The sequence below is a fragment of the Balaenoptera physalus genome (genome assembly GCF_965194825.1).
Source record: "Balaenoptera physalus genome assembly, chromosome: 1".
NCBI lineage: Eukaryota > Metazoa > Chordata > Mammalia > Artiodactyla > Balaenopteridae > Balaenoptera > Balaenoptera physalus.
The window spans coordinates 58,931,766-58,959,484 of record NC_138882.1 but is presented as its reverse complement, the minus strand read 5'-3'; the positions used below and the strand labels follow the sequence as shown (position 1 = coordinate 58,959,484).

General features: G+C 36.4%; 1 protein-coding gene across 4 annotated transcripts in view; it reads right to left on the bottom strand.

Annotated features, from left to right (window-relative positions):
* RC3H1 (ring finger and CCCH-type domains 1) overlaps nt 1-27,719 on the bottom strand; it is a 98,390-nt gene that overhangs the window by 19,149 nt on the left and 51,522 nt on the right. For 3 of the 4 annotated variants that reach the window (XM_082437188.1, XM_082437187.1, XM_082437186.1), the window contains 7 exons: nt 16,733-16,933; nt 12,608-12,740; nt 7,649-7,767; nt 6,187-6,299; nt 3,130-3,411; nt 2,601-2,815; nt 205-575 (listed from right to left, as the gene is read on the bottom strand). In XM_082437188.1, coding sequence (XP_082293314.1) covers nt 205-575; nt 2,601-2,815; nt 3,130-3,411; nt 6,187-6,299; nt 7,649-7,767; nt 12,608-12,740; nt 16,733-16,933 — 1,434 coding nt within the window. The remainder of the gene's footprint in view (nt 1-204; nt 576-2,600; nt 2,816-3,129; nt 3,412-6,186; nt 6,300-7,648; nt 7,768-12,607; nt 12,741-16,732; nt 16,934-27,719) is intronic. The other variant, XM_082437189.1, reaches the window with a different exon arrangement.

Here is a 27,719-nt window from a genome sequence, read left to right as displayed (position 1 = left end):
TTTTCCCCCTTTAAAAGTTAAAAAAAAACCCAACAACCTATGCAGATTATGAAAAGGTGAAAAAAGAGAAGATGCTTTCTTTTAAAAAAGAACTGATTGATCAAAGAGTTATTACCATGGCAAAAGGTTAAAAAAAAAAAATCACTGCAAGCAATAATCAAGTAAATCTATATAATAAGAAAAAACCCCAAAAACCCAGCATACTCTGTTGTACGAAGGTCTGATCTGAGTTGGGTGGGGAGCCACTGGATAGTAACCCTCCATCTGTTGGTATCTTTCTCTGGATTCTGGTACATAGGATGGTACTGCTGCAGGTGGAATCTCAATGGGTATAGGACTTTCTCGGAAAATCTCCTCTCTTGTGTAAGACTGAGCAGGGTATACTCGACGGCCATCATAGTGTGGTGGGTACATAGGTGGGTACTGTTGTGGCTGTGTGCCATATTGAGAGTTTACTACACGATCTTGGAGGTACGGTGGATAATGATCCAAGTAGGGAGGACCAGGTTCAGGAGCAGATGGTGGAGGTCGGACAAAGCGGGACACACATTGTGGTGGTGGAGGATAGTACATACCTGTACAATACAAAAGAGGAACCAAAAGCAACAATGAGCCAATCTATTTTTCTATTTAAGACTTTTCCTTTTAAAATATTTCAACACTAAAGAATTAAAAATCCACTCCTTTCTTTAGATGTTTTTCCCTCTGCTTATGTAGTCAGGCTAGCTTTGCGAAAAATAACAAGCAAAAATTATCCTTAAAGGTTACTGAAAACACCAATCTACTTATAGTCTACAACAGTAAATTGGCTCTCTCAATTGTTTGACCATCTTTCTGGTGTGCCTTAACATACTGCAAACACTGAAAAGCAAAAAAACTATATTTCCCTGAAGCTTAGGTTCTACAAATCACTCATTTGCATAAGTTCTGAATGTGAAATTGAGTTAACTGGAAAGAGGTCCATTCTGCTGGTACAGATCTAGCAGCTAACTGCATAGCTCTAGAGTTCTTTGTTTTTTGGCTGTGCCGTGCGGTATGTGGGATCTTAGTTCCCCACCAGGGATTGAACCCGTGCCCTCTGCAGTGGAAGTGCAGAGTCTTAACCACTGGTCCGCCAGGGAAGTCCCCTAGAGTTCTTGAGACAACAGTCGTGGCAGTAGCTTCCCAATTTCAAGATGTTTGCCTCAACTGATGAGCTCCTCAAGTTGGTGATTAGGGCAGAAGTTTCCTATTTCTTCAGCTTCATTGTAACAGGTTCTTTCAGCAACTAGCTCTGGGACTCATTCCTGGAGACCTAGCTTAAGTCTGCTTTTCCAATGCTTCGACTGATTTTGTAGGACTCTCTGCATTAAACCTCTTTCTGCTAATATAGCCAGAATGGTTTCTGCTATCTGCAATTGAACCCTTACTGATTCAGCATATGTAAGGTTAACTCAACAAAAGCAGTTGGGATTTTCCTGCAATGAATGGTCAAAAGGAAGACACAGATCAACTTTTATCATGTTCTTATATGTATGAATGACACCATGCCAACTTAAAACTACTTTTTTTGAAATCAGAAAAGACACTGCTGATTCAAAATTAATATAGCCTTGGGAAAAGGAAATGGAGAACACCTTGAATCTATCCCGGTTTAAAAAACAATAGCACTATACTGTTTCTGATAGAGAGAGTCAACACTTTAGTTTAAAAATCGTTGTTTATTTTTTCACATGAATTACATTATGTGAAACCTCAATCAAGTCCTCTCCTCATTCTCCATACCTGGTATATTATTAAAACTGGCTAATTTTCCACATTTGTCTATTTTCTCAAATACTTTCTTTTTTCCCATCACACTAATCCAGACCTCAACAGTCACACCTGGATTAACAACAAGTCTCCTTACTCCTCCTTTACTCTAGACTCTCATCTTTACAATCCATTTGTAAATTTTCCTTTCTATTCCCAATACCTCTACTTAGGGCATCCTTCCACAAAGTCTTTTGATTCCTCAAGTTCTCAATGATCTTCCTTGAGTCTTGCAGTTAATTTCTACCACAGTAATATTAACTACCACAACTGAACACTTCATTTTAAACACATATATAGATATATATACTCTCACACATATAGTTTTCTATTCTTTACTAATACTGATTCTATACTATAAACTATCTAAAAGTATGTATTTGCATTTTTTCATATATATTACAGGGCCTAGAAAAAATATTAGGTGACAACTGAAAGCAAAAAAAAGTACTGTGTGTTTAATTTATATCCACTGTAATATTAAATTCTTTTCTCGTACTCGAAGAAAATTTTGGTCAGGAAAATATATACGGCCTCAGCAAATTTCCACTGTCTACTTGGATGACTTACTTCTATAAATATGTAAACATATTTAATATACAACTGCTTTTACCAGTTAGGGCGAATTACTTTTCATAGCTTTGCTACTTCATTTATTTCATACTATTTAGCTGATCATATAACCTCGGTTTTTTCCAAGTACTAAAAAAAGCATTTATTTATTTTGAGATTACTGAAAATATGATCACTCTTGGAATCATTCTCATACCTTCTAAGAAAAGTGAGTGACATAAGTGAAAGATCATTACCCTGCTGATAAGGTGCTGGTTCAAATGGTGGAGCAGCTCCTCGAGGATCCTGGTAATAAACATCTGCCTGTTGTGCTGGATATAACTGAGAACCTCGCGGTACCATCTGAAGTGATTTGGTGACAGGCATAGGGGGCAGGTCTGTTGGCCCTCTTGGAGGTACAGGATGTGGATTAACCGGCAAGGCAGAAATACTCTTAGGGACAGATTCTAGCCTATGGGAGCAAGATTCTGCAAGTCAAGTTTAAGGTCTTGAAAATACTTCTAATGTACACAAATTGTTAAACGTAAAAAAAATTGCCACAATTTGGGAAACTGGTTTCTTCCAACAGCCATTTCTTCTACAAAATTTGCAAACTTTGATCTTATGTCACCTATGCTAATTGTTTTCTCAAAAATCACTGGCACAGGAAATAGAAGTAAAAAACAACAAAATAAGCCCCCCAAAACAAAGCATTGATTATTCCTTCTTCCTTCTACTTTATGTCTATAAAGAAACTTTAAATAAAAGTTAGGAAAAACAACGTACAGGTCAGGAGGGGATCCAGGGGCACTACTGCTCAGGTGATCTATCTTTCCTGGTTTCAGACTAGAATCGTAGCTGGGGTCTGTCCCTCGTGGAATCAGCTGTGTTACTGTATTCCCTGCTGATACAATTCCATTTGGCAGAGCAGGGGTTTTTCTGCTAGGCAGATCCACTGCACCTTCATCCGGAAGGATAGCTGTTGAAGGCAGGCCCACCTCATTAAGTTGACCCAAAGAGGCACTCAGGGGTCTTCTGGGAACCAGGCGTTTGTTCATTTTACGAAATCTATATAAAAAGCAAAGGCACACATCAAAAACCAAAACTGTAAAAGCAAAAGCAAAAATCAAGAACTAAAATGTATTTAAGAAATGGATACAAAAGGAAAGGATTCCAAGCACATCATTTTCTAGAAATTCTCTTGAAACACTGGCTCTAGCTATCAACTTAAAAACTTGTGTATGTGTATACACACACACACACACACACACACACACACACACACACACACACACACTTTGGGGTAAGGGGCGGGGGGTGGACCACCCATCAGGGGTAACCACTGTTAACAGCTTGGTATATAATACAGATTTTTCCACTCCATACACTGGCTTAATATTCTTAGATTTGTTAAGATTATAAATTACAGAAATAGGGTCATATATGGCTGCACAGTAAATATTCTCCTCTACTTCATAATCTTAAATATTTCTTTGTCAGTACATTTTAGGTTGTCCTTAATTTTTTGCTATTAAAACAATGTAATAACAGAAAATTACGTACATGTACTTTGCACTTGTGTGAATAACCAAAAGCAGAATTATTAAGTCTAATGTATGCACGTTAGAAATTCTTATAATGCTCCGAAGCTATAACTACTACCGATTAACAAAAAAAGGCTTTTTTCAATATCTCATTAAACACTGGCTAGCCTCAGTCTTTGACAATTTGACAGTTCAAAAATATAAAGTTTTATTTTACTTTACATTTCTTTAACAATTCATGATATTGAACATAGTTTCACATGTTTGCTGGCCATAAGTGTTTTTTCTGTGAATTGCTTATTTACATGATCCATATATCTACTGGTTCTTCTCTTTCTTACAGATTTGTAGGAGCTCATTTTATGTTATGGATATCAGCCTTTTCTATGTCATTTCCCCACTTTTTTTTTTTTAAGTTTGTGGTGTTTGCGCCATTATCTTAGTTTTTAATTTTCACGTAATCAAATTTATTGATCTTCTCCTTTATAGATGCTAGGTGTCATTCTTAAAAAATCCTTCCTACTGTAAGATTATATAACAACAAAAATTTCTAAGTACTCTATAGTTTCCTTTTAAAACATTTAAATCTCTGATAAATTTATAATTTGTTTTGGTGTAAAGGTAATAATCCAGCCCTATTTTTCAAATGGATAGAGTTGTTTCATCATCATGTTTTTTTGTTATTGATGTGAAATGCCACCTTTTGCACATATGCTGAGTTCCTATATGTATCTGGAACTCTTTCTAGATTTTCTATTGTATTTCATTGGTCTATCTATTCCTATGCTAATACCACAGTCTTTATACTTACTTTAGCTCATAAAACAGGTTAATAGTTATTAGTCTAGCCCCTGTTGAAGACCTTTTCTTCCCAAAATTTTCCTGGCTATTGGCATATTTTTTCTCCCAAATGAATGATTCTGTTAGGTTCCCAAAATCATCACGTTAAGATTCTAATTGGGATTTCACTGAACTTACTGTTTAAGAGGAAATAAAACCTTTATAATGCCAAGTCTTATCCAAGAACACAGTATGCTTCTTCATTTATTCAACTCTTCTCTTATGTTCCTATGTAGTTTACTAATTCAATTCAATAGATCCTGGATATTTCTTATTAGTTTATTATTTGGTGTTTATCTTTTTTTGTTTTTGTTGTTAACGCAAAAGGGATTTTAATGTCACCTTACTTTTTAACTGGTTGTTTCCCTTTCTAGTTTACATGAGAGTACTTCATTTTTGTAAACTAATTTTTTGATTTGCTACCTTACTAAATTCTTGTTTCTTTTGTTTCTAGTATTTCTCTTGAGTATTCCCATTTAATGATTTTGGCTATTTTATTCTGTTTACATACATTAGCTACAACTTCCAGAATGTTAAATAACATTTTTTACTAGTAGAAAATTTTCCCTTACTCTTGTCTGTAACAAGATTGAATCTAATAAACTAATACCAATTAAGCATCATGCTATCATGCTGGCTTTTGATTTGAGATTTAATTATCATGTTGGGAAAACATCTATGTTTTTGTTCTACTAAGGGATCTTGATCTATCATGGACATCGGATATTATTCAAATGTCTTTTGGCATCTTTGGATATGATCACGTGGTTATCATACCCATTCTTCTCTAACCCAGAGTAATTATATTATGCTACCTTTCCACTTAGTAATGGTGTCTATTTTAATGTATTACTGAATTCTAAGTTTTAATATTTGGGATTTTAAAAATATTAATGTGTGAGATGAATTTGTAGTTTTCTTTAATTGTGCTTTGTCAAATTTACTGTCAGCGTTATACTGGTTTTATAAAACAATTAAGAAGTTTTTCCCTTCTTTCTACTATGTGCTGGCAATTTAACATCACTGAAATTATCTGGTCCTTGAAATTTGAAATAATCTGTGAAAATGAGCCAGGCAATAAATAATTTCTTGACTAGAGCAAAGGGCAAATTTTTCCATTGGAAAGGCATTATGCAGTTAGTTAAAATCAATCAGTTAAAGTTGATGAAAATTCTTAGACTTTTAATTGGGGGGGTATAGTGAAAATGAGTCACTTTTAGATTCAGTTAACCACAAGTAGCTTCCTACTTGTAGGTACAATGTAATGAAAGGTGAAGAAACTGCTTTGGTTTTCTTTTTTAAAATTCTGTATTACTTTCTAAACATTTCCTATTCATCAAAGGGAATGCAACTACATCTTTTCATATTTCTCAATGGCAGAAAATTATTCTACTTAATAATTCTATCTTATTCTCTAACAAATTACTGGAAGGTTGAGTCTGATGACTTTCACACTTACTTTTCCAGTTCCTCCTGTGAGTGTGCAAATGTACAGCTGGCCCCACGAGGGCATCCTCCTCTCTGCTTCATGTCTCGACACATGTATGTTTTATACTTGCTATGCTGTGGAGGCTACGACCAAAATTAAAACATTAGCCATAAAAAAAAAATGTAAATCTTGCATTGCCATTTTAGGATCTTAATAATCTAGATGAATAATTCAGACTAACTCATACACTTATCTAGACTGCCCAGGGAAAAGTCCTGGAAAGTGTGCAAAATAAATTACTTAAAAAAAAAAAGTAGTCCTGATTTTTCTGATATGCTGATATTAACTATCAAACATGTAACATCACATAAATTCTTGATTCAATCTCATGAGAGCTCTATGATCTTCTTTCCAACGTTTTACAGTGGACAAGCAAACCACTGGAGATTAGGACTTTCAAATATTTAAACTGTCTCCTAATATTTGTTGTGGACAATGTTCAATATAGCTATACTTACAATTATGTTTCCTTATAACACACTACAAATCTACAAGAGGCAGAACTTAAAAGTTAATATTATTTTTGTAGCATTCTTCATGATGTCTAATGGAACAGGGAGTTAAAAGTAAGTTTTTAATTTTCTAAATTTCTTAATCATAAAATAAAGTCCTGATCTGTGCTTAGATTGGGAAAAGCATATCCATATTATTCTACTAGGACACTTTTAATATTTCTTACTTTTAAAGAAAAAAGGAATATTGAATAATCTATTGTTAATATTTACTGAGCCAGATAAATTAATAACAAAGTTTTAATTTCTCAAGCTTACTACTACAAAATAAAAGATGTACTGAACCTAACATAAATTCTGAGGGCAAAATGAAATTATTGGGAGTAAAATTAAAAACTCTAGCCATAACACAGGCTATTATATTTTACTGCCATATACTTCATCTAAAAATACCTGAGGAAAATTTGGCCCACTGTCATAACAGACATTATGAATGAAAAATATCTGAATGCTAATGCAGAAAAAGCATTTACAAAATATGTGAACAGTACTGGAGAGATACAGCATTAGCACTGAAAAGTGATATCTACTGTCAAACTGAAATGTAATAGTAACCAAAGAGAATAATTTTATATAAATGGAATAACCTTTAGCGAGAATCAAATGCTGCTGTATCCAATGTGAGAAGTGACTCCAGCACATTAGACCAACAAGGATTATTTAATTTCAATGTTGTCACATAAAATTACTAGGCTAATCCAATAAACTGGCTGCTAGCCATTCTAAACTATAAATCTTATAATTTTTGTTACATTCTTCATGATGTCTAATGGAACAGGGAGTTAAAAATAGGTTTTTATTTTAGTTTAATTTCTAGTTTTTACAGAGTCTAAAAAGATTCACGTCATCCTGTTGGCTTTGCTTTTATCTGTAAGGATAGACACAGTGGCTTACTTCTAAGTTTCAAACATCTCCCTTACCTGCTGCTGATCTGCTCCTTTTTTGCTGTGATTCTGGATATAATCAACCAACCCGTGTACCACTGTACGCACAGCAACCAGCCCATTTTCTAGCTGTTCCCAAGTAGGAGGAGGAGCATCTACACAACAAATTAAAAACATTTTCAGACTATGTTATTCAATGTTCTGCCCAATATTAAATTAGTAAAGGAGTGTCAGCACTTCAGTGAAATCAAGTTAAGCTTCATACAGCTATTCATGAAATAGCTTATTCACCTAAACATCATCTTAAAGGAATAAATATATCCTTTTAAAGCAGAGGTTACAATCTAAAATAACTTCAGGGACAGTGAAGGTAACAAAGGAATTAAATATGACAGATAATAAACGGCAACTGTCATCAGACTCTTAGTGTTGAAAATGGCAATGAAGAGTGACAGGCATTGTGTTAAAGAGTATGCCTCACATCTAAGATTATCGTTACTATTCAACTTTAGCTGACTGTTGTTATGTGAAGATGCAAGGCTGACACTGGCAGATACACCACTGTTTCCTAGGGAAAACTGAAATTTGAGATTTTTATGTAAAAATTTCTAGTTTTTGAGTGTTTGCACCTAAAAAATTTAGAGTATAGTGCAGACCAACACTTTGTGGATCAAACAAACTTGACTGTGGACTGCCTACAGTCAGCCAATTTGTAATGTCTATTTTGAAATTCTTTGTAAAGCAAGTATTGCTAAACAGAATCCTTAAAAAATTTAGTAGAAGAGCTATTATATAAAGCAGCTATGCTATACACACTCTTCATTTAGTAAGTACTGTGACTTTATAAAGGAAAAATTAACTGTAAGGCTAAATCTGAAATGTTCTCTAAAAGAAATATAAAATGAAGCGAGAACACATATGTAGAAATGACTTCCTGCTGGAACACTCTAAAAAACTCCTGGGTGATGGCATTTGAACTAGGCTTTGAAAGACAGGTGGAATTTCAACAGGAGAAAAGGATAAAGATGCAGAGAAAGTAAAGAGATCAGTCATACAACAAAGTATTTTAATGAATACCTACTAAGTTCCAGGTATTATTCTAGTTGGGAGGGAAGCAGTAGCAATCAAAACAAAAACCTCTATTCTATGCAAGGAGAAAAGCCAGATAATAAGATAAACAACCAAAATACAGAGTATTTAGGTACTGAGTTGAATAAATAGAGCAAGGAAAGGGAGTGGGCCAGGTATGTGTAAAATTTTAGACAGGGTAGCCTGAAAAGGCCTCTTGGAGAAGGTTACATTTGATTAAAGACCTGAAAGTAGGGTTTGAGTGTGCCTTGTAGATATATTAGGATATATGAAGAGAAAAACATTCTAGGAAAAAGAAAGAATAAGTGCAAAGGCCCTAATATGGGAGTATGCCTGACATGTTCACGGAGGTGCAATCTGGAATGAATGAGGTGGGAAAAGAGTAAAAGAAGTTGGAGAGAGGTAAAGGAAGACCAGATCATGCGACGCCTGGTAGGTCACAGAAAAGACTGGCTTTTACTGAGTGATGGAAAGCACTGGAGAGTTTTTGAGCAGAGGGGTAATAGGATCACTCTGGCTCCTATGCTAGAACCAGACAGACAACAGAAGGCTATTCCATAATCTATGAAGAGGGATGAGGGGGGTAGCAGTGAAGGTGATAAGTAGATGGATTCCTAATGGATTTTAACGGTAAGGCCTACAGGATATACTGATAGATTAGATGTACCTTATGAGAGAAAGACGAGTTGATGGTATCTCCAAGGTGTCTGGACTGAGGAAATGGAAGGATGGAGTTGCCACTAACAGGAATGGTGGGTGGGTGGGCGGGGGACAGGGGATGGAACTCACTTTTGGACAGACTACTTTTGAAATTCTTATTAGATATTCAAGTAGAACTATTGGATATTGAGCAGGCAGGTGGATATACAAAAGAATTCAGGAAGAAAGTCTAGGCTGTATACACTACGTTACACAGATTCTAAAACACCATGAACTGTAACACATACCATTATTTTATGTGCTACCAAAATGGAAAAGATTGCTAATTATCACCTGTCATTGATTATACATTCCCAGTTTCGGAAATGCTAAAATGTGAAAAAGAAATGTGAGCTTCAGAATTGACGAAATATAGTAAATGTGTGAGTCATATAAATAATATTTAAAGCCATGAGACTTTGAAGCCACTACATGAGATTACCCGGGCAATGAGTATAAATAGAAAAGAGACACAAGGATTAAATTCTGGAAGCACTTCAAGGGTTAGAGGCTATGGGGAAAAAAAGGTGAGACGCTATGGGAAAAAAACAAAAAAAAGTTTAGAGCCTATGGAGATGAGAAGAAATCAGCAAAAGAGGCTGAGAAGGAGGGTTCAATAAAGCAAGAAGAAAACTAGGAGAGTGTGGTGGCCTGGAAGTTAAAAGAGTGGTACAAGGAGTAGAGAGTAAACAACAATGTTAAATGTTGCTAACAGGTCAAACACAAAGAGAACCAAGAATTGACATTTGGAATTAGCTGCATGGAAGTCACTTGTGACTTTGACAAAAGCAATTTTGATTGAGTGGTAGAGATAAATGCCTGATAGGACTGCATTCAAGAGTGTTATAAAAAGGAGAGAATTGGAATCATAGGTAGATGACAAATGGTGTCAAAAGTGGGTTTTGATGAGAGGAACAATAAAATGTTTGTATGTTGATAGAGCTACTCTAGTAGAGAAAGAAAACTGATGACACAAGAAACAGATGATACTGGAAGGATATATTTGACAAGATGATACTGGTACATGAGGAGAGAGGGTGGCCTTAGCTAGAAGTTTATCCACTGTTACATGGTTTATCCACTATTACACAAGGAGAGTAGAATATACTGGCACAGAAGTAGGTAGATAGATTGGTGTTGATGAGGTAGTCAGCTTGTGAAGTGCTCTTCTGATTGCTCAGAATGATCAAAGCACAGAAGTGGGGGAAAAAAAAAATCATTGTGTTCTAAAAATAGATCTTAGGGAAATTCCCTGGCAGTCCAGGGGTTAAGACTCTACCCTTCCACTGCCCTGGGCCTGGGTTTGACCCCTGGCCAGGGAACTAAGATCCCATATGCCGTGTGGCACGGCCAAAAAAAATAAATAATTTTTAAAAAGTAATAAAATAAAAACATAAAAAAAGATCTTACCTGGTTTGATTAAGCGATTTTGGTAATAAATTTACTACTCTGAATGTCATGGTCAAGAGTTCCAAACCTTATTCTATAAGCAAAGGGGTGTCACTAAAAGTTCATGAGTGTAAAATAAGATCTGAGATGTGATTCATTTTGCAGCAGTAAGTAGACTAGAAGGAAGAATTAGAAGGGTAGAGAAAAATGAAAGGCATTTAGTCTCAGGAAAAGGAATAAGGCCCTCAACCGAGGCAGTATTAATAGGCCTGGGATAGAGGGATATTGTGAAAGAACAGATAAATCCTGTTGTCTCGGGCTTCCCTGGTGGCGCAGTGGTTAAGAATCCATCTGCCAATGCAGGGGACACGGGTTCGAGCCCTGGTCCGGGAAGATTCCACATGCTGTGGAGCAACTAAGCCCGTGAGCCACAACTACTGAGCCTGCACTCTAGAGCCCATGAGCCACAACTACTGAGCCCACATGCCACAGCCACTGAAGCCCGTGTGCCTACAGCCTATGATCCGCAACAAGAGAAGCCACCACAATGAGAAGCCCACACACCGCAACGAAGAGTAGCTCCCACTCGCCACAACTAGAGAAAGCCCATGCGCAGCAATGAAGACCCAATGCAGCTTAAAAAAAAAAAAAAAAAAAAAAATCCTGTTGTCTGAAATGGTATGTAGAGCAAGTGAAAGGAAAAGATATGAGGTAAGAAAAAAGACTCAAGTTTTAAGCTTACATAGCTCAGAGAATGAGCTCATTTACAGAGAAAGGGAAGACAGGAGGAAGAGCAGGTATCAAGGGAAGATGAGTTTGTTTTGAAACACACTAAGGAGAGGAGAGGATACAGAATCTCAGAAAGCATTTGGGAAAGTAGGTCTGGAGTGATGAAGAGATAATAGTGATAGAGATATTTGGGAGTTTATTATCTATAAAGGAATAATACCTGATGCTGAGAATGAATGACCATCATCATCAACAGAAGAGCGCAGAAAAAACAAAATTCCAAGAACACAACCAGCCTACTCCTTAGGAGGCAGAAGAAGAAAGAGTGGTCAAAATACGACAGAACCAGCATTCAGACAGGCCAGAAGAGAATCATAAGACTACAGAAAGATAAGGTATCAGGAGAGTTTCTATATCAAGGAAGTTGTCAACAACATTATCAAATGCTGAAGACAAATCAAGTTATTTAAGGACTGAGAAGAAATCTTTGGAATTAGAAACTAGGAAATTACTAGTGAATGTTAAGAATTTTAGTTCAGTAGTAGGAATAAACACAGTGACAGCAATAGGATATAAGCTAACACACCCTAAATGTAAGTATTAAGTGAAAAATGAAGGTTGGGTGACTTTCAGGTCAAGGAGAAGGAACAGGAAATGGCTGGACAAAGTAGACACACACGGGAGGATATGTGATAGAACAAGATTATCGTAGAGAAAGTAAAGTTGGGACCAAAAAAATGCAACTAAGGACATACAGAAAAAATGAGAAAACTTGAGTTTTGTCAAAAGAGATGAAAATGGTAAAAATAGAGCACAATTTGTGATGAGAGAGGGAGGAAACATAAAGGATCCCAGAGGGAACCTATTTTGCTGGTAAAGTGAGCAGCACAGTAAAAAGTATTAAATAAATATTAGTTGAAGTAATAAAGAGACAGACAAGATTGGGGCCAGAAACTTAAATACTATAGAAAAGATTTGGAATTACTACTCTGGGAAATTCTAGAGAAATGTAACAAAAGATAATTAAAAGACTCAACCAATAGCACTAAGGCACATATAGGATAGCCCGTTAATTTCCCCTGGGTTTACCTGGACTAGGGTCAATGTTTGCTAATAGCTCCAAATGGGGTCTTAGTCGATTCAAGTTTGCTGGATCTCCAGTCCTCTGGAGAGCAATTGTTAGTTCCTGAACACTTTGTGCAAAAGAGGCTGGGGTCTGCAACTTAAAAAAAGATAAATATTAACTTCCCCCAAAGACCAGATAATCCTTTTAAAATAAAGATTATTTACAATATCACAACCATTTTTGCAATTAATTATATTTAATTTTTATCTTCCCACACATCCCATGCTCCGGCCAGACTGGATCACTTGTTACTTGAACAAACCCTGCACTTCTCTGCATCCACAGGTTGGTATATTGTATACTCTCTTCCCTCTGCCATCACATTCCTCAAATGTGAGATCTTTCTCACCTCCTCAATTTGGAAATACTCTTTACATCTCCAGTTCTTACAGTACTGTGTCACTTTGGCTCTTGGGGTCTTTCCAAATAATTGAAATTTGGAAATACAGTCTAGAGATAATGCTATACAACAGCACAAACAATGAAACTGTACTCAAATTGTGTTTGAATTCAAGTTCTGTTATATGGACCAAAGATTATGACATCAGATATAACCTTTACAGACTCTATCTGAACTCCATCTGTTGTATGGACTAAATAATTTGAGAAGTTCATTCCAGTTCAAAAAATCCTATACTGGTTTGGGATTCTTGGAAGCTAACAGGTTGTGTATTTTCCTAAGGCTTAATGACACACATACTTGCACTAACTCCCCTAAGCTGGTCAATACATATGACCTGTAAAGTAAAAAACCTGGTTATGTGATACTAACTAAGGGTTCTTACTTGGAAACATTTAGATCTCTATGTAGTTTATTAATATAGATGAGGGCTGCTCTCACTTCTGAGACTGACTGCATTCTGCCTATGGAATGTGTATCTCTCTAAATAAACTCACTTTCACTTAAAAAAAATATATATATATATACACATGTGGAACTTTTTCTCCCCCAAAGGTCATTCTAAAAGGTAAATTTTTAAAAAGCATACATTTTAAAGAACATGGAATAACACAACTGATCATTAAAATGCTGGCATGTCTTTAATCAATTTTTTCATCTTTGCATGTTTTTCATACACTTATAATCAGCTATTTATAAACTTATGGATTTGCCTACCATTAATATTATAACAAAGGTATTTTAAAAATACCTAACCATTTTTATTATGAAATACTTCAAAGTAACTGTCTAATATAATAATACCCATGTGTCTACCACTGAGACTTAACAAAAATATTTCACTAACTTTTTTTAAAGAGAAATCAAATGCTACTTAATAGCTGAAGAGAGTATCTGTCCTGACATGACCACAATTTTAATGGCCATGTAACAGTGTTCTGAGCAGACATATCTTAACTTCTTTAACCATCCCTTTATTTTATCCTTTGTAAATAATTTAGCAATTAACACCTTTGCATTCATAACCTTTTTGAAAGTTTGGATTATTCCCTTAAAATAAATTCTGGGAAAGAGTAGGTTTGGTAAAGTACATGAATATTTTGAGGCTTCACTGACAAATTGTTTCTCAAACGACCTGTAATGCATTTTACAAACCATCAGCAATGAATGAGAGTACATGTTTCTTTATAGTTTAACAGGCAATATTTGGCATGTCACTGCTTTAAATGTATTTATTATTGGCGCCGAATTCTAGCCCATCAATTAGATATACTTCCTGTTTGTGAACTGTTATTTCATGTTTCTTTGTCTATTAACTTACTAGGGTTATTGCTTTCCTTATCACTTTTAATAAATTCTCCATTTGCACTGTCCAATACAGTAGCCATTAGCAACATATGGCTATTAAAAATTTTAAGTATGTAAAATAAAAATTTTAGTTCATCAGTTACACAAGTTACACATCAAGTGTTTAACAGCCAAGTGTGTCTCGTGATCACCATATTGGACAATGCATGTATACAGAATATTTTCATTATCACACGAAGTTCTATTGCTCTATATAATAATAAGATGTCACACTGCTAACTTCATTTACCAGATTGTTGTAAGAAGGTTTAGGATATTAAATTCAAATTACTGCTCATGGTGTGAGAAAATTATTGCAGGATATACATCTAGTTATATAGTCCAGTTCAGACAAGAAGGTTAATTTAACCTCCTTGTAGAATTTTCATAAAAGCAAGTCAAGTTTCTCTTCAGAGGTAGAAAGCCACTCCTTTAAAAGATCATGATTAAGGTTATAATCAGTCCACTGCATAATTTCAGGCCTAGGAGTTGCAGGTGAAGTTTTGATAAAGGTATCTATAGGACAGAACAAATAATACACATTATACTGACAATTACACACCATGCAGTTATAAAACATTTCCTAATTCTCCTTTGACATCAACCTTCTACTTATTTCAAGAATTCTACCTTTAGGAATAGCAAAAAAAAAAAAAAAGGGTGGGGTGGGGGGAGAATAGTCTGGAAAGAGGTTTAGTAGTTAAGAGCAGGGATTCTAGAGTCAGAATGCCCAAGTTCAAATCCAGCTTTGTCACTTATTACCTATGTGATCCTGGAGAAATGTATTTAATCTCCCTCTGTCTCTGTATAAAAGGAATAATACAGGGCTGTTGAGAAGATTAAATGAATTATTTAAAACCACCAGATAGGAAGCTTTCCCTGGCGGTCCAGTGGATAGGACTTGGCACTTTCACTGCTGTGGTCAGGATTCAATCCCTGGTCAGGGAACTAAGATTCTGCAAGCCACGCGGTGCAGCCAAAAACTGAACTGAATGAAACTAAACTAAAATAACATAAACTAAACTAAACTAAAATAAAATATTCTGAGCAAAGTATTAACGCACTAAAATCAAAAAATAAAATAAAACCACCACACACACACTAAGCTCTCAGTAAGTGTTAAATATTATTTTATTTAGGCTACTCTTACATACTAACATTATTTCTTTTTTTTTTTTTAATTTATTTATTTAATGTATTTATTTTTGGCTGCGCTAGGTCTTCGCAGCTGTGCGCGGGCCCTCTCCGGTTGCGGCGAGTGCGGGATACTCTTCACTGTGGTGTGCGGGCTTCTCACTGTGGTGGCCTCCCCCATTGTGGAGCACAGGCTCTAGGTGCACGGGCCCCAGCAGTTGTGGCACACGGGCCCAGCTGCTCCGCAGCATGTGGGATCTTCCTGGACCAGGGCTCAAACCCGTGTCCCCTGCACTGGCAGGCGGACTCCCAACCACTGTGTCACCAGGGAAGTCCCGACATTATTTCTTTAAATTAAATGTAAGGTGGATTCTAATGTATAATCATCTCTATGGTTATAAGGATTTAAGATAAAATAGTAAAAATTAAGGTAAATAGTAAAAGTTTTAAAAAATTACTGCACATAATATATTTATATGGCACTTTTAAGATTTTTATACAGCACTTTCACATATTTCATGTTGAACTGCAACAAAACCAGTTTAAGTATTACTCTATAGTTTTAAAAGAATTAAATATAACTCAGAGACAGAAATAATGGGGCCTGACCTAAAATGCATGTGTACTCAAGTGATCTTTTCATCATAAAAAACAACAAATAAAGTGGAAATAAGTTTACTGAAAATTTGATCAAATACAGAATGGCTGGTAACTTATAATGTGAAATTTTTCTGGCTAAGAATCAAAAGAAACCTCATTAAAAAAAAAAAAAAAAAAAAGAAACCTCAATGTATACATCTTGCAGGCCATTAAATGGCTGTTCCAGGAAGACAATAAAGGCGTTTAGAAAATGAATTCAACTAATACAGTGATCAAAACTCAGAAAACAATAAAAGAAGGAAGAAAGGCAATGAAAAAATAGAGATAGGACACTGTCACAGGAATGTGAGACAGCACTGGATAAAGCATTAAAACTAATTAAATCAAATCTTATATGAACAATGTCAATTATACCTCAATTTAAAAAACCTTTACATGAACAAACTGCTATTATGATGTGACTAGTTATGATATGACACTCAGCTACAGAGAATATAATTTATAAGAGCCTGACATACAAGATTCACTTAAATATATACTTGTTAAATAAATGAATTACCAAACCTGCATGATTAGTCCAAGAAGTAAGGAACAAAAAAGGGTCTACCTTGTCAATAATGGACTGCATATGAGATTTGTGAGACTGGTCCCCATAAAGCAAAGAGGACCACTGGTCTGGTGCAATTCGTAAGCCTGCTTCCATAGCAATCTGTACTATCTGGGAGTCATGTTCTCGCCGCAGAGCTTCATAGGTTCTAAATTCTTCTTTCAGCTGCATCAAAGAAGAGTCTTCATCACGTTTGGTGACCTAAGAAGACACACGTAATCTCATAATGAGTCAGGTAAGAAACAAACTGGGCTTACACTTTATATGACCAAAGAGAGATATAAAAATACTTCGAAGAGAAGAGAGGGAGTCAAGATGGCGGACTAGGAGGATGCGGAGCTCGTGTCTCGGTACAACTAGGGCACCTACCAGGCACCAGTCCCCTGAGGGGACAGGAGGAACCCCCAGCCACTGGGCAGGAGGTTGGGCCTGAGCTCCTGTGGTGGGAGCACCAAGTCCAAACCGCTGGACTAACAGAGAACCTCAGACCCCAGGGAATATTAATCAGGGTGAGGCCTCCTGGAGGTCCTCATCTAGGCACCAAGACCCGCTCTACCCAACTGCCTGCAAACTCCAGTGCTTGACCCCTCAGGCAAAACAACCCGTAAGACAGGAATACAGACCTAGCCATCAAAAAAAAAAATTGAAACGACAAAAAAATATGTTACAGACGAAGGAGCAAGGTAAAAACCTACAAGACCAAATAAATGAAGATGAAATACGCAACCCCTGAAAAAGAATTCAGAGTAATGACAGTAAAGATGATCCAAAATCTAGGAAATAGAATGGAGAAAATACAAGAAATGTTTAACAAGGATCTAGAAGAACTAAAGAGCAAACAAACGATGATGAACAACACAATAACTGTAATTAAAAATACTCTAGAAGGAATCAATGGCAGAAAAACGAATAAGTGTGCTGGAAGATAAAATGCGGGAAATAACTGCTGGGGACCAGAATAAAGAAAAGAGAATGAAAAGAATTGAGGACAGTCTCAGAGACCTCTGGGACAACATTACATGCACCAAAATTCGAATTATAGGGGTCCCAGAAGGAGAAGAGAAAAAGAAAGGCCTGAAAAAATATTTGAAGAGATTATAGTCAAAAACTTCCGTAACATGGGAAAGGAAATACTCAATCAAGTCCAGGAAGCGCAGAGAATCCCATACAGGATAAACCCAAAGAGAAACACACAGAGACACATATTAATCAAACTATCAAAAATTAAACACAAAGAAAAAATATTAAAAGCAGCAAGGGAAAAGCAATAAATAACATAAAAGGGAATCCCAGTAAGGTTAACAGCTGATCTTTCAGCAGAAACTCTGCAAGCCAGAAAGGAGTGGCAGGACATATTTAAAGTGATGAAAGGGAAAAACCTACAACCAAAATTACTCTACCCAGCAAGGGTCTCATTCAGATTTGACATAGAAGTCAAAAGCTTTACTGACAAGCAAAAGCTGTGAGAATTTGGCACCACCAACCAGGTTTACAACAAATGCTGAAGGAACTTCTCTAAGCAGGAAACACAAGAGGAGACAAAGACCCACAAGAACAAACCCAAATCAATTAAGAAAATGGTAGTAGGAACATACATGTCGATAATCACCTTCAATGTAAATGGATTAAAAGCTCCAACCAAAAGACAAAGAGTGGCTTAAAGGATACAAAAACAAGACCCTTACATATGGTGTCTACAAGAAACCTACTTCAGACCTAGGGACACATACAGACTGAAAGTGAGGGGATGGAAAAAGATATTCCATGCAAACGGACATCACAAGAAAGCTGGAGTAGCTATACTCATATCAGATAACGTAGACTTTAAAATAAAGAATGTTACAAGAGACAAGGAAGGACACTACATAATGATCAAGGGATCAATCCAAGAAGAACACAAAACAATTATAAATATTTATGCACCCAACATAGGAGCACCTCAATACATAAGGCAAATACTAACAGCCACAAAAGGAGAAATCGACAGTAACACAATAAAAGTGGGGGACTTTAACAGCCTACTTCCACCAATACACAGATCACCCAGACAGAAAATAAGTAAGGAAACAGAAGCTTTAAATGACACAGACCAGATAGACTTAACTGATATTTTTAGGACATTCTACCCGAAAGCAGAAGACTACACTTTCTTCTCAAGTGCACACAGAACGTTCTCCAGAATAGATCACATCTTGGGTCACAAATCAAGCCTTGGAAAATTTAAGAAAACTGAAATCATATCAAGCATCTTTTCTGACCACAACACTATGAGATTAGAAATCAATTGCAGGAAAAAAACAATTAAAAACACAAACACATGGAGGCTAAACAGTGTGCTGCTAAATAACCAAGAGATCACTGAAGAAATCAAAGAAGAAATAAAAAAATACCTAGAAACAAGTGACAATGCAAACAACGATCCAAAACCTATGGCACAAAGCAAAAGCAGTTCTAAGAGGGAAGTTCATAGCCATTCAAGCTCACCTCAAGAAACATGAAAAATCTTCAATAAACAATTTAACCTTACACCTAAAGCAACTAGAAAAAGAAGAACAAAGAAAATGCAAAGTTGGTAGAAAGAAGAAATCATAAAGATAAGAGCAGAGATAAATGAAATGTAAACAAAGAAAACTATAGCAAAGATCAATAAAGCTAAAAGTTGGTTCTTTGAGAAGATAAACAAAATTGATAAACCTTTAGCCAGACTCATCAAGAAAAAAAGGGAGAGGAATGAAATCACTAAATTGGAAATGGAAAAGGAGAGATTACAACTGACACCACAGAAATACAAAACATCGTAAGAGACTAATACGAGCAACTATATGCCAATAACATGGATGACCTGGAGGAAATGGACAAATTCTTAGAAAAGTACAACTTTCGAAGATTGAACCAGGAGGAATTAGAAAATATAAACAGATTAATCACAGATAATGAAAATGAAACTGTAATTAAAAATTTTCCAACAAACAAAAATCCAGATGGCTTCACAGGTGAATTCTATCAAACATTTAGAGAAGAGTTAACACTTATCCTTCTCAAACTCTTCCAAAAAAAATTGCAGAGGGAGGAACACTCCCAAACTCACTCTACGAGGCCACCATCACCGTGATACCAAAACCAGACAAATATATCACAAAAAAAGAAAATTATAGACCAATATCATTGATGAATATAGATGCAAAAATCCTCAACAAAATACTAGCAAACAGAATCCAACAGCACATTAAAAGAACCATACACCATGATCAAGCGGGATTTATCCCAGGGATGCGGGGATTCTTCAATATATGCAAATCAATCAATGTGATACACCATGTTAACAAACTGAAGAATAAAAATCACATGATCATCTCAATAGATGCAGAAAAAGCTTTTGACACAATTCAACACCCATTTATGATAAAAACTCTCCACAAAGTGGGCATAAAGGGAACCTACCTCAACATAATAAAGGTCACATACGATAAACCCACAGCAAACATCATTCTCAAGGGTGAAAAACTGAAAGCATTTCCTCTAGGATCAGGAACAAGACAAGGATGTCCACTCTCACCACTCTTATTCAACATAGTTATGGAAGTCCTAGCCATGACAATCAGAGAAGGAAAAGAAATAAAAGGAATCCAAATTGGAAAAGAAGAAGTAAAACTGTCACTGTTTGCAGATGACATGATATTATACATGGAGAATCCTAAAAATGCCACCAGAAAACTACTAGAGCTAATCAATGAATTTGGTAAAGTTGCAGGATACCAAATTAATGCACAGAAATCTCTTGCATTCCTATACACTAATTATGAAAAATCTGAAAGTGAAATTAAGGAAACACTCCCATTTACCACTGCAACAAAAAGAATAAAATACCTAGGAATAAACCTACCTAAGGAGACAAAAGACCAGTATGCAGAAAACTATAAGACAATGATGAAAAAAATTAAAGATGACACCAACAGATGGAGAGAAATACCATGGTCTTGGATTGGAACAATCAATATTGTGAAAATGACTACACTACCCAAAGCAATCTACAGATTGAATGCAATCCCTATCAAATTACCAATGGCATTATTTACAGAACTAGAACAAAAAATCTTAAAATTTGTATGGAGACACAAAAGACCGTGAATAGCCAAAGCAGTCTTGAGGGAAAAAAACGTAGCTGGGGGAATCAAGACTCCCTGACTTCAGACTATACTACAATTCTACAGTAATCAAGACACTATGGTACTGGCAGAAAAAGAGAAATATAGATCAATGGAACAGGATAGAAAGCCCAGAGATAAACCCACGCACATATGGTCAACTAATCTATGACAAAGGAGGCAAGGATATACAATGGAGAAAAGACAGCCCCTTCAATAAGTGGTGCTGGGAAAACTGGACAGCTACATGTAAAAGAATGAAATTAGAACACTCCCTAACACCATACACAAAAATAAACTCAAAATGGATTAGAGACCTAAATGTAAGACCGGACACTATAAAACTCTTAGAGGAAAACATAGGAAGAACACTCTTTGACATAAATCACAGAACGATCTTTTTTGATCCACCTCCTAGAGTAATGGAAATAAAAACAAAAATAAACAAATGGGACCTAATGAAACTTCAAAGCTTTTGCACAACAAAGGAAACCATAAACAAGACGAAAAGACAACCGTCAGAATGGGAGAAAATATTTGCAAACGAATCAACGGACAAAGGATTAATATCCAAAATATATAAACAGCTCATGCAGCTCAATATTAAAAAAAAAAAAACAACCCAATTGAAAAATGGGCAGAAGACCTAAATAGACATTTCTCCAAAGAAGACATACAGATGGCCAAGAAGCACATGAAAAGCTGCTCAACGTCACTAATTATTAAAGAAATGCAAATCAAAACTACAATGAGGTATCACCTCACACCAGTTAGAATGGGCATCATCAGAAAATCTACAAACAACAAATGCTGGAGAGGGTGTGGAGAAAAGGGAACCCTCTTGCACTGTTGGTGGGAATGTAAATTGATACAGCCACTATGGAGAACAGTACGGAGGTTCCTTAAAAAACTAAAAATAGAATTACCATATGACCCAGCAATTCCACTACTGGGCATATACCCTGAGAAAACCATAATTCAAAAAGACACATGCACCCCAATGTTCATTGCAGCACTATTTACAACAGCCAGGTCATGGAAGCAACCTAAATGCCCATTGACAAATGAATGGATAAAGAAGATATGGCACACATATACAATGGAATATTACTCAGCCATAAAAAGGAACGAAATTGGGTCATTTATAGAGTCGTGGATGCATCTAGAGACCGTCATAACAGAGTGAAGTAAGTCAGAAAGAGAAGAACAAATATCGTATATTAACGCATATATGTGGAACCTAGAAAATGGTACAGATGAACCGGTTTGCAGAGCAGAAATTGAGACACAGAAGGAGAGAAAAAACATATGGACACCAAGGGGGGAAAGCAGCAAGGGGTGGGGGTGGTGGTGTGATGAAGTGGGCGACTGGGATTGACATGTATACACTGATGTGTATAAAATGGATGACTAATAAGAAAAAAAAATAAATTAAAACAAACAAAAATAACGGATTTTTGAATGAATAAAAGGATTATATATGGACTGACATGTGTAATACATGTGAAATACAAAAAATGTTAACTGGAGCATCTAGGTGGTGGGTATATGGGTGTTCTCCATGTAATTAGTTAAACTTTTATGTATGTTTTAAAATTTTTATAATAAGATGTTGAGGAGAAGAGAGCATTTAGATGTTTCCTTCCTACAGACTTTGCATTAAAAAAAACTAATTCCAAAACACCTGTGTTGCTGCTATTGTGATGTAATCCTTTCTTCTGTATGTCTTCTAACAAGATGCAGCTTGCATATACGTGAGTGCTATTGGTTTCTGTATTTTAACTTTTGTATCCAGCCGCCTTATTGAATTTTTTTTGCTTATAATAGTTTTTCATCTGATTAATGATCTCCCCAAGTAAGATTATCTTTCTCATTTCTTTCCAATCTATATAAGCTTTATTTTTTTTTTCTCTTGTCTAACTGCATTGGTCAGTACCTCCAAGATAATGTTAAATTATGGAACTCATAGAGGACATCTTTGCCTTGTTTTTTAGCTTTACTGTAAATTCTTCTCATGCTTCCAATGCTGCCTTTTGAATATGTCTGGAGTCTCCTGTGAATGATTTAGGAGACTCAAGCCTTACTGATGAGACACCCGAACACCTCAATGTGAACGCCCATTTCAAGTTGGCACCATCCAAGCCAGGTTCCAGGAATATGCCCACCCCACTCCTTAAAAAAAAAAAAGGGAAAAAATGACTAGACCATCAGGTACAGCTCTACAAACCAACACATATGGCATTCAGAGAATGGACTTTGGGGTCTGATAGACATGGGTTCAAATCTCAGCTCTGCCACTTCTGCGGTATGCGGTGTGAGGGCCACCTCCCCTGCCTGAACCTCAAGTGTCTTTGGGGAATCTAAGGGGACACTGTGAGTTTAGCATCTAGCACACTGAGGCTGTTCTCATTCACCAGCATGGGGGAGGGCAGGGCCTGGTACTCTGCATTGCCAATACAAGAAAGTTTGTAAGCTGGTGGGATATCACATGTGCATAGCAAGTAGTCTGAAAAGACATCCATTAAGCTGAGAGCTGTAGTCACTTCTAAGGAGTGGGATAGAAGGGATATATTCCAGTAGGCTGAATATTTGTAAAGGGCAAGTTTTATATCTGTACCTTGAAATACATACAGATGTCTAAAGAAAACCAACCAAGAAACAAAAGTAAATAAAACGGGGGGGGCGGGGGGCGGTATGTAAGATGCCAAGGTTGGCAGGAATCCTAGTATGTCTGAGTCCCCTTGACGAGGTCTCTTCCTCCAGTGATGAGAAGTGTTCTCCCTCTGAAGGAAGCCCTTGCTGACCCTACACGGAGCAGACCCTGGAGTCAAGTTCACCCCACTCCTCCTCTACCCTACTCTCCCACCCTCTTCACACTCTTACTTCTTTTTTTGCTTGAGTTAGTCCTGATTTAGTTTAGATATCCACACTCCTTTGAAGCCACTTGTCTCAGTAAAGAGCTGCCCACTCCCAGACTCAGTATGTGAATCTTAATTAATCTAAGCTAGGGGCTTTTAATGTAGTCCACAGACCACCCCTACCAAGGGTCCGTGGATGGAATGCATGGGATTCACAATCTTTCATTGGGAAAAAAGAAAAAAAAAAAAAACTATGTCTTTCTTTTCATTAAACTCCAACTGAAATTTAACATTTCCTTCTATTATGAATGTAAGCAACAAACCACAGTATCATTAGCAGTAACTTGTGACTTTGTCACCAATGGAAATCACAAATATTTTCATATCACAAAAGTTATTACAAGTATCTCAGAACACTGTTTACCCTCATCACTACTTAAAAATTATTGTTGTTATTAGATCTGCCACTAGATTTTGTTATTTAGTGCACTAATAAAGAAGCAAGTTTATTCCTGTATGACTTAAAAAATATATTTTTTGATATAGTTGGTTTCTTTTGTATTCTGGTCATTTTATTCTATGCAATTAAATAGAATATTCTGGGAAGGGGTCCCTAGGTTTCACCAGACTGCCAAAGGGGCCCATGGCACAGAAAAGGTGAATAAACCCTGGTCTAAGCCAATGCTGGCAATTCCATTATCTGAGTTGGAGACTACTTAGGAAGTGTCATGTGACCTAGTGTGTCACAGTCACAATGAGATGCAATGGGACATCTGTTGGAGGGACAGTGGAGTCCCTCTTGGGAAAGGTTCCTTAAGAGGAGACACAAGGAAGTCAAACTTTCTTCCTCTGCTTCTTAGTGTCTGAGCATGTGAGCTGGGAATTTCTTCCACCATTGGGCAGCCACGTGAAGAGCAGCTGATCCACCTGAGATGCAGAAAAGACTGATGGGAGAAGCCTGGGTTTTTGAGGATGTGGTTGATCTGGTGAATTAGCCAGATAGGAACCTCCCTACTTCTAGACTCCTGTTATCAATCAATAAATTCCTTAAGATTAAAAAAAAAAAAAAAAATACATGTACCACAATGTTCACTGCAGCACTATTCACAACAGCCAGGACATGGAAGCAACCTAAGTGTCCATCAACAAATGAATGGATTAAAAAGATGTGGCACATATATACAATGGAATATTACTCAGCCATAAAAAGGAACGAAATTGAGTTGTTTGTATTGAGTTGGATGGACCTAGAATCTGTCATACAGTGTGAAGTTAAGTCAGAAAAAGAAAAACAAATACCGTATGCTAACACATACACATGGAATTTTAAAAAGCGGTACTGATGAACCTAGTGGCAGGGCAGGAATAAAGACACAGACATAGAGAACGGATTTGAGGGCACAGTGGGGGAAGGGTAAGCTGGGATGAAGTGAGAGAGTAGCATTGACATATATACACTACCAAATGTAAAATGGATGGCTAGTGAGAAGCTACTGCATAGCACAAGGAGATCAACTCGATGCTTTGTGACGACCTAGAGGGGTGGGATAGGGAGGGTGGGAGGGAGGCTCAAGAGGGAGGGGATATGGGGATATATGTATACAAACAGCTGATTAACTCTGTTGTACAGCAGGAACTAACACAACATTGTAAAGCATTTATACTCCAACAAAGATGTGGAAAAAAAAAAAGAAGAAAATACTCATACAAGTATTCTGAAAAACACCATGCTTCTTCTTCATATCTATGGATTATTACTCTTGGGCTTGCCTGGTATTGAGATAGCTGGTACTCAATAACTGAAAGAGCTTCAGATGCTGGTGTGATTCTAAAGATGACTAATTTGTATTTGGTTTAATTCTCCCTGCAGTTTTGTAGGTTAGGTCACCACCTGAAAGTGCAAATTCTAAGATGCTGTATGACAATGATGATAATATTTTTTAGCAATAAAAATAACTAACATTTATTGAGCACATAGTATGTGCCAGTGTGTTAAGTTACCTTATTAACTGTTATAGTGACATATTAACTCATTTAATTCTTTAAACTTGTTGAGGTAGGTACTAGTGGTATCACCCTTAATAATTCATATTTTAAGTCAAGCTGGATTCAGGCCAAAGCCCTAATCAATCAAAGTAAAAGAATTAATTCTAGTCTAGGATCACCTATATCCTAACATATTTTACAACATTTTTTGCCTTGCTAATCTTTTATTCCCATAAAGACTCAAATTCCTCTATAGAAAATTCCCAATTTTTTTCCCCTCCCATCAAAGAAACAATAGACTATCTTAGTCAGGACTTCCAGGTCATACTGATATATTTTTACTTGTATTCCATTCTTATTATAAGAAGGTCTAACTTAAACTTTGTTAGGTAAGTCCATAGAGAGACCAAACAGATAAACATCAAGAACTATAGTCACAAAAACTAAATATATTTTGCTCCTATTCAAAGGCAAGTCAAAAGACCAAATGTATATGTATATGTATGAAACACCCTCTCAATATACATTAAATCTCATTAAAATGTAGTATATGCTTTCTATATGATGTACTGGTTCCGTGGACTTGGCTCTCAAAACTCTCTTAACTAAAAACACTCAAAGATTTCCAAGAAATGCAATGTCTGAAGTCCTGGAACTGTACTGTACTAAAAATGCCTAGAACTATACTGCAGCTTGAAAAGGCTTTTCCAATGGAAATAAAAGAGATGCTAAAAAGACCCAGCTAGAACACAGCTATACGGACACAAACACCTGCAAAGAAAGGAAAATGCTGATTTGAGTTCCATGAAGAAGATGAAATGGGTACTGGCAGACCCTTAATAGAAACTCTGCAACAGTGAATACAGTTTAGGGTATGGACCTATTGTGATGAGAGAAGATGAATCTTTTCATGATTGAGAGTATAGTACAAACTGCCACCAAAAGAAGAAAGCAGGTGGACAATGAAATAAAGGGACATAATCATGACCCAAGTGAAAAATAATTGGATTTTTACATATTCCAATCTTTTTAAAATTACTATTAACGTTTTTAATTAGGATTGAGAAAGGTTCACTTGGGGTATTCTGGCGTTTTTGAGCCCCTTATTCTTCTTCACAGAGGAGGGCTGGATTTCCTTCCCTTTATTTCTTAAGCTTCCTATACTGTATCTATCTGGCGCTGTTAATGGAGAAGTAACACTGGAAGCAGACAGACATTCTGAAATGTATTCTGGATTACACTGTACAGTCAGGTTATTACAACCATTACAACAAATGTGAGTTATTCAGGGACAATCTGGACCAGTTGAAGTTCTGAGAGCTCCAGAGGGACGTAGGGAAAACAAGAGGGGTGGGTACAGACGTGGAATCCACACCCCATTTTCAGTATATAATCTGAGTCTAGAAAGAAACAGAATAATATTGGCATTTAGCTAGAACTTAAAAAAAATTTTGTTTAAGTTAAATCTATATGCTCTGTTGATTTTGTGAACCATTTTATCCTTCTCAAAAAATGACAAGATTAGAATATAGCAGGATGGCTAATGTGGGAGTTTTTTAGTTTCAGTGTCTGATGAGGGAATGTGGTGACCTCCTTATAGCTTGTATGAATTAACAATTTTTTAGACATGCTTCCCTGGCCCATGAAGTACTTGTTATGTGTTGTGTCAAAAGCAAGAAGCCCTGATATTAAGAAGCTAGGAAAACAGGATGAACAATAAGTGATACATAGTGGGCACCAGTGTTTGAAGTAGTGCTGATTCAACTTGGCATACAAAGGACATGTCCAGCATTACTATATATACTAAAACCAAAATGGCAAATGGAGCTCCAGTACTGTATATGTGGAATTATATCAGGAGCAAATAGCCAAATAAAATGTACTCCTGCTTCAATGACTCTCTCTCTTTAGACCAATTCTGTTTGCAGTCTTGGTGGAAAACGGCCATGGCTTTTTAGTCTCTTCAAATACAAAAATCTATAAGCCTTGATTTAATCT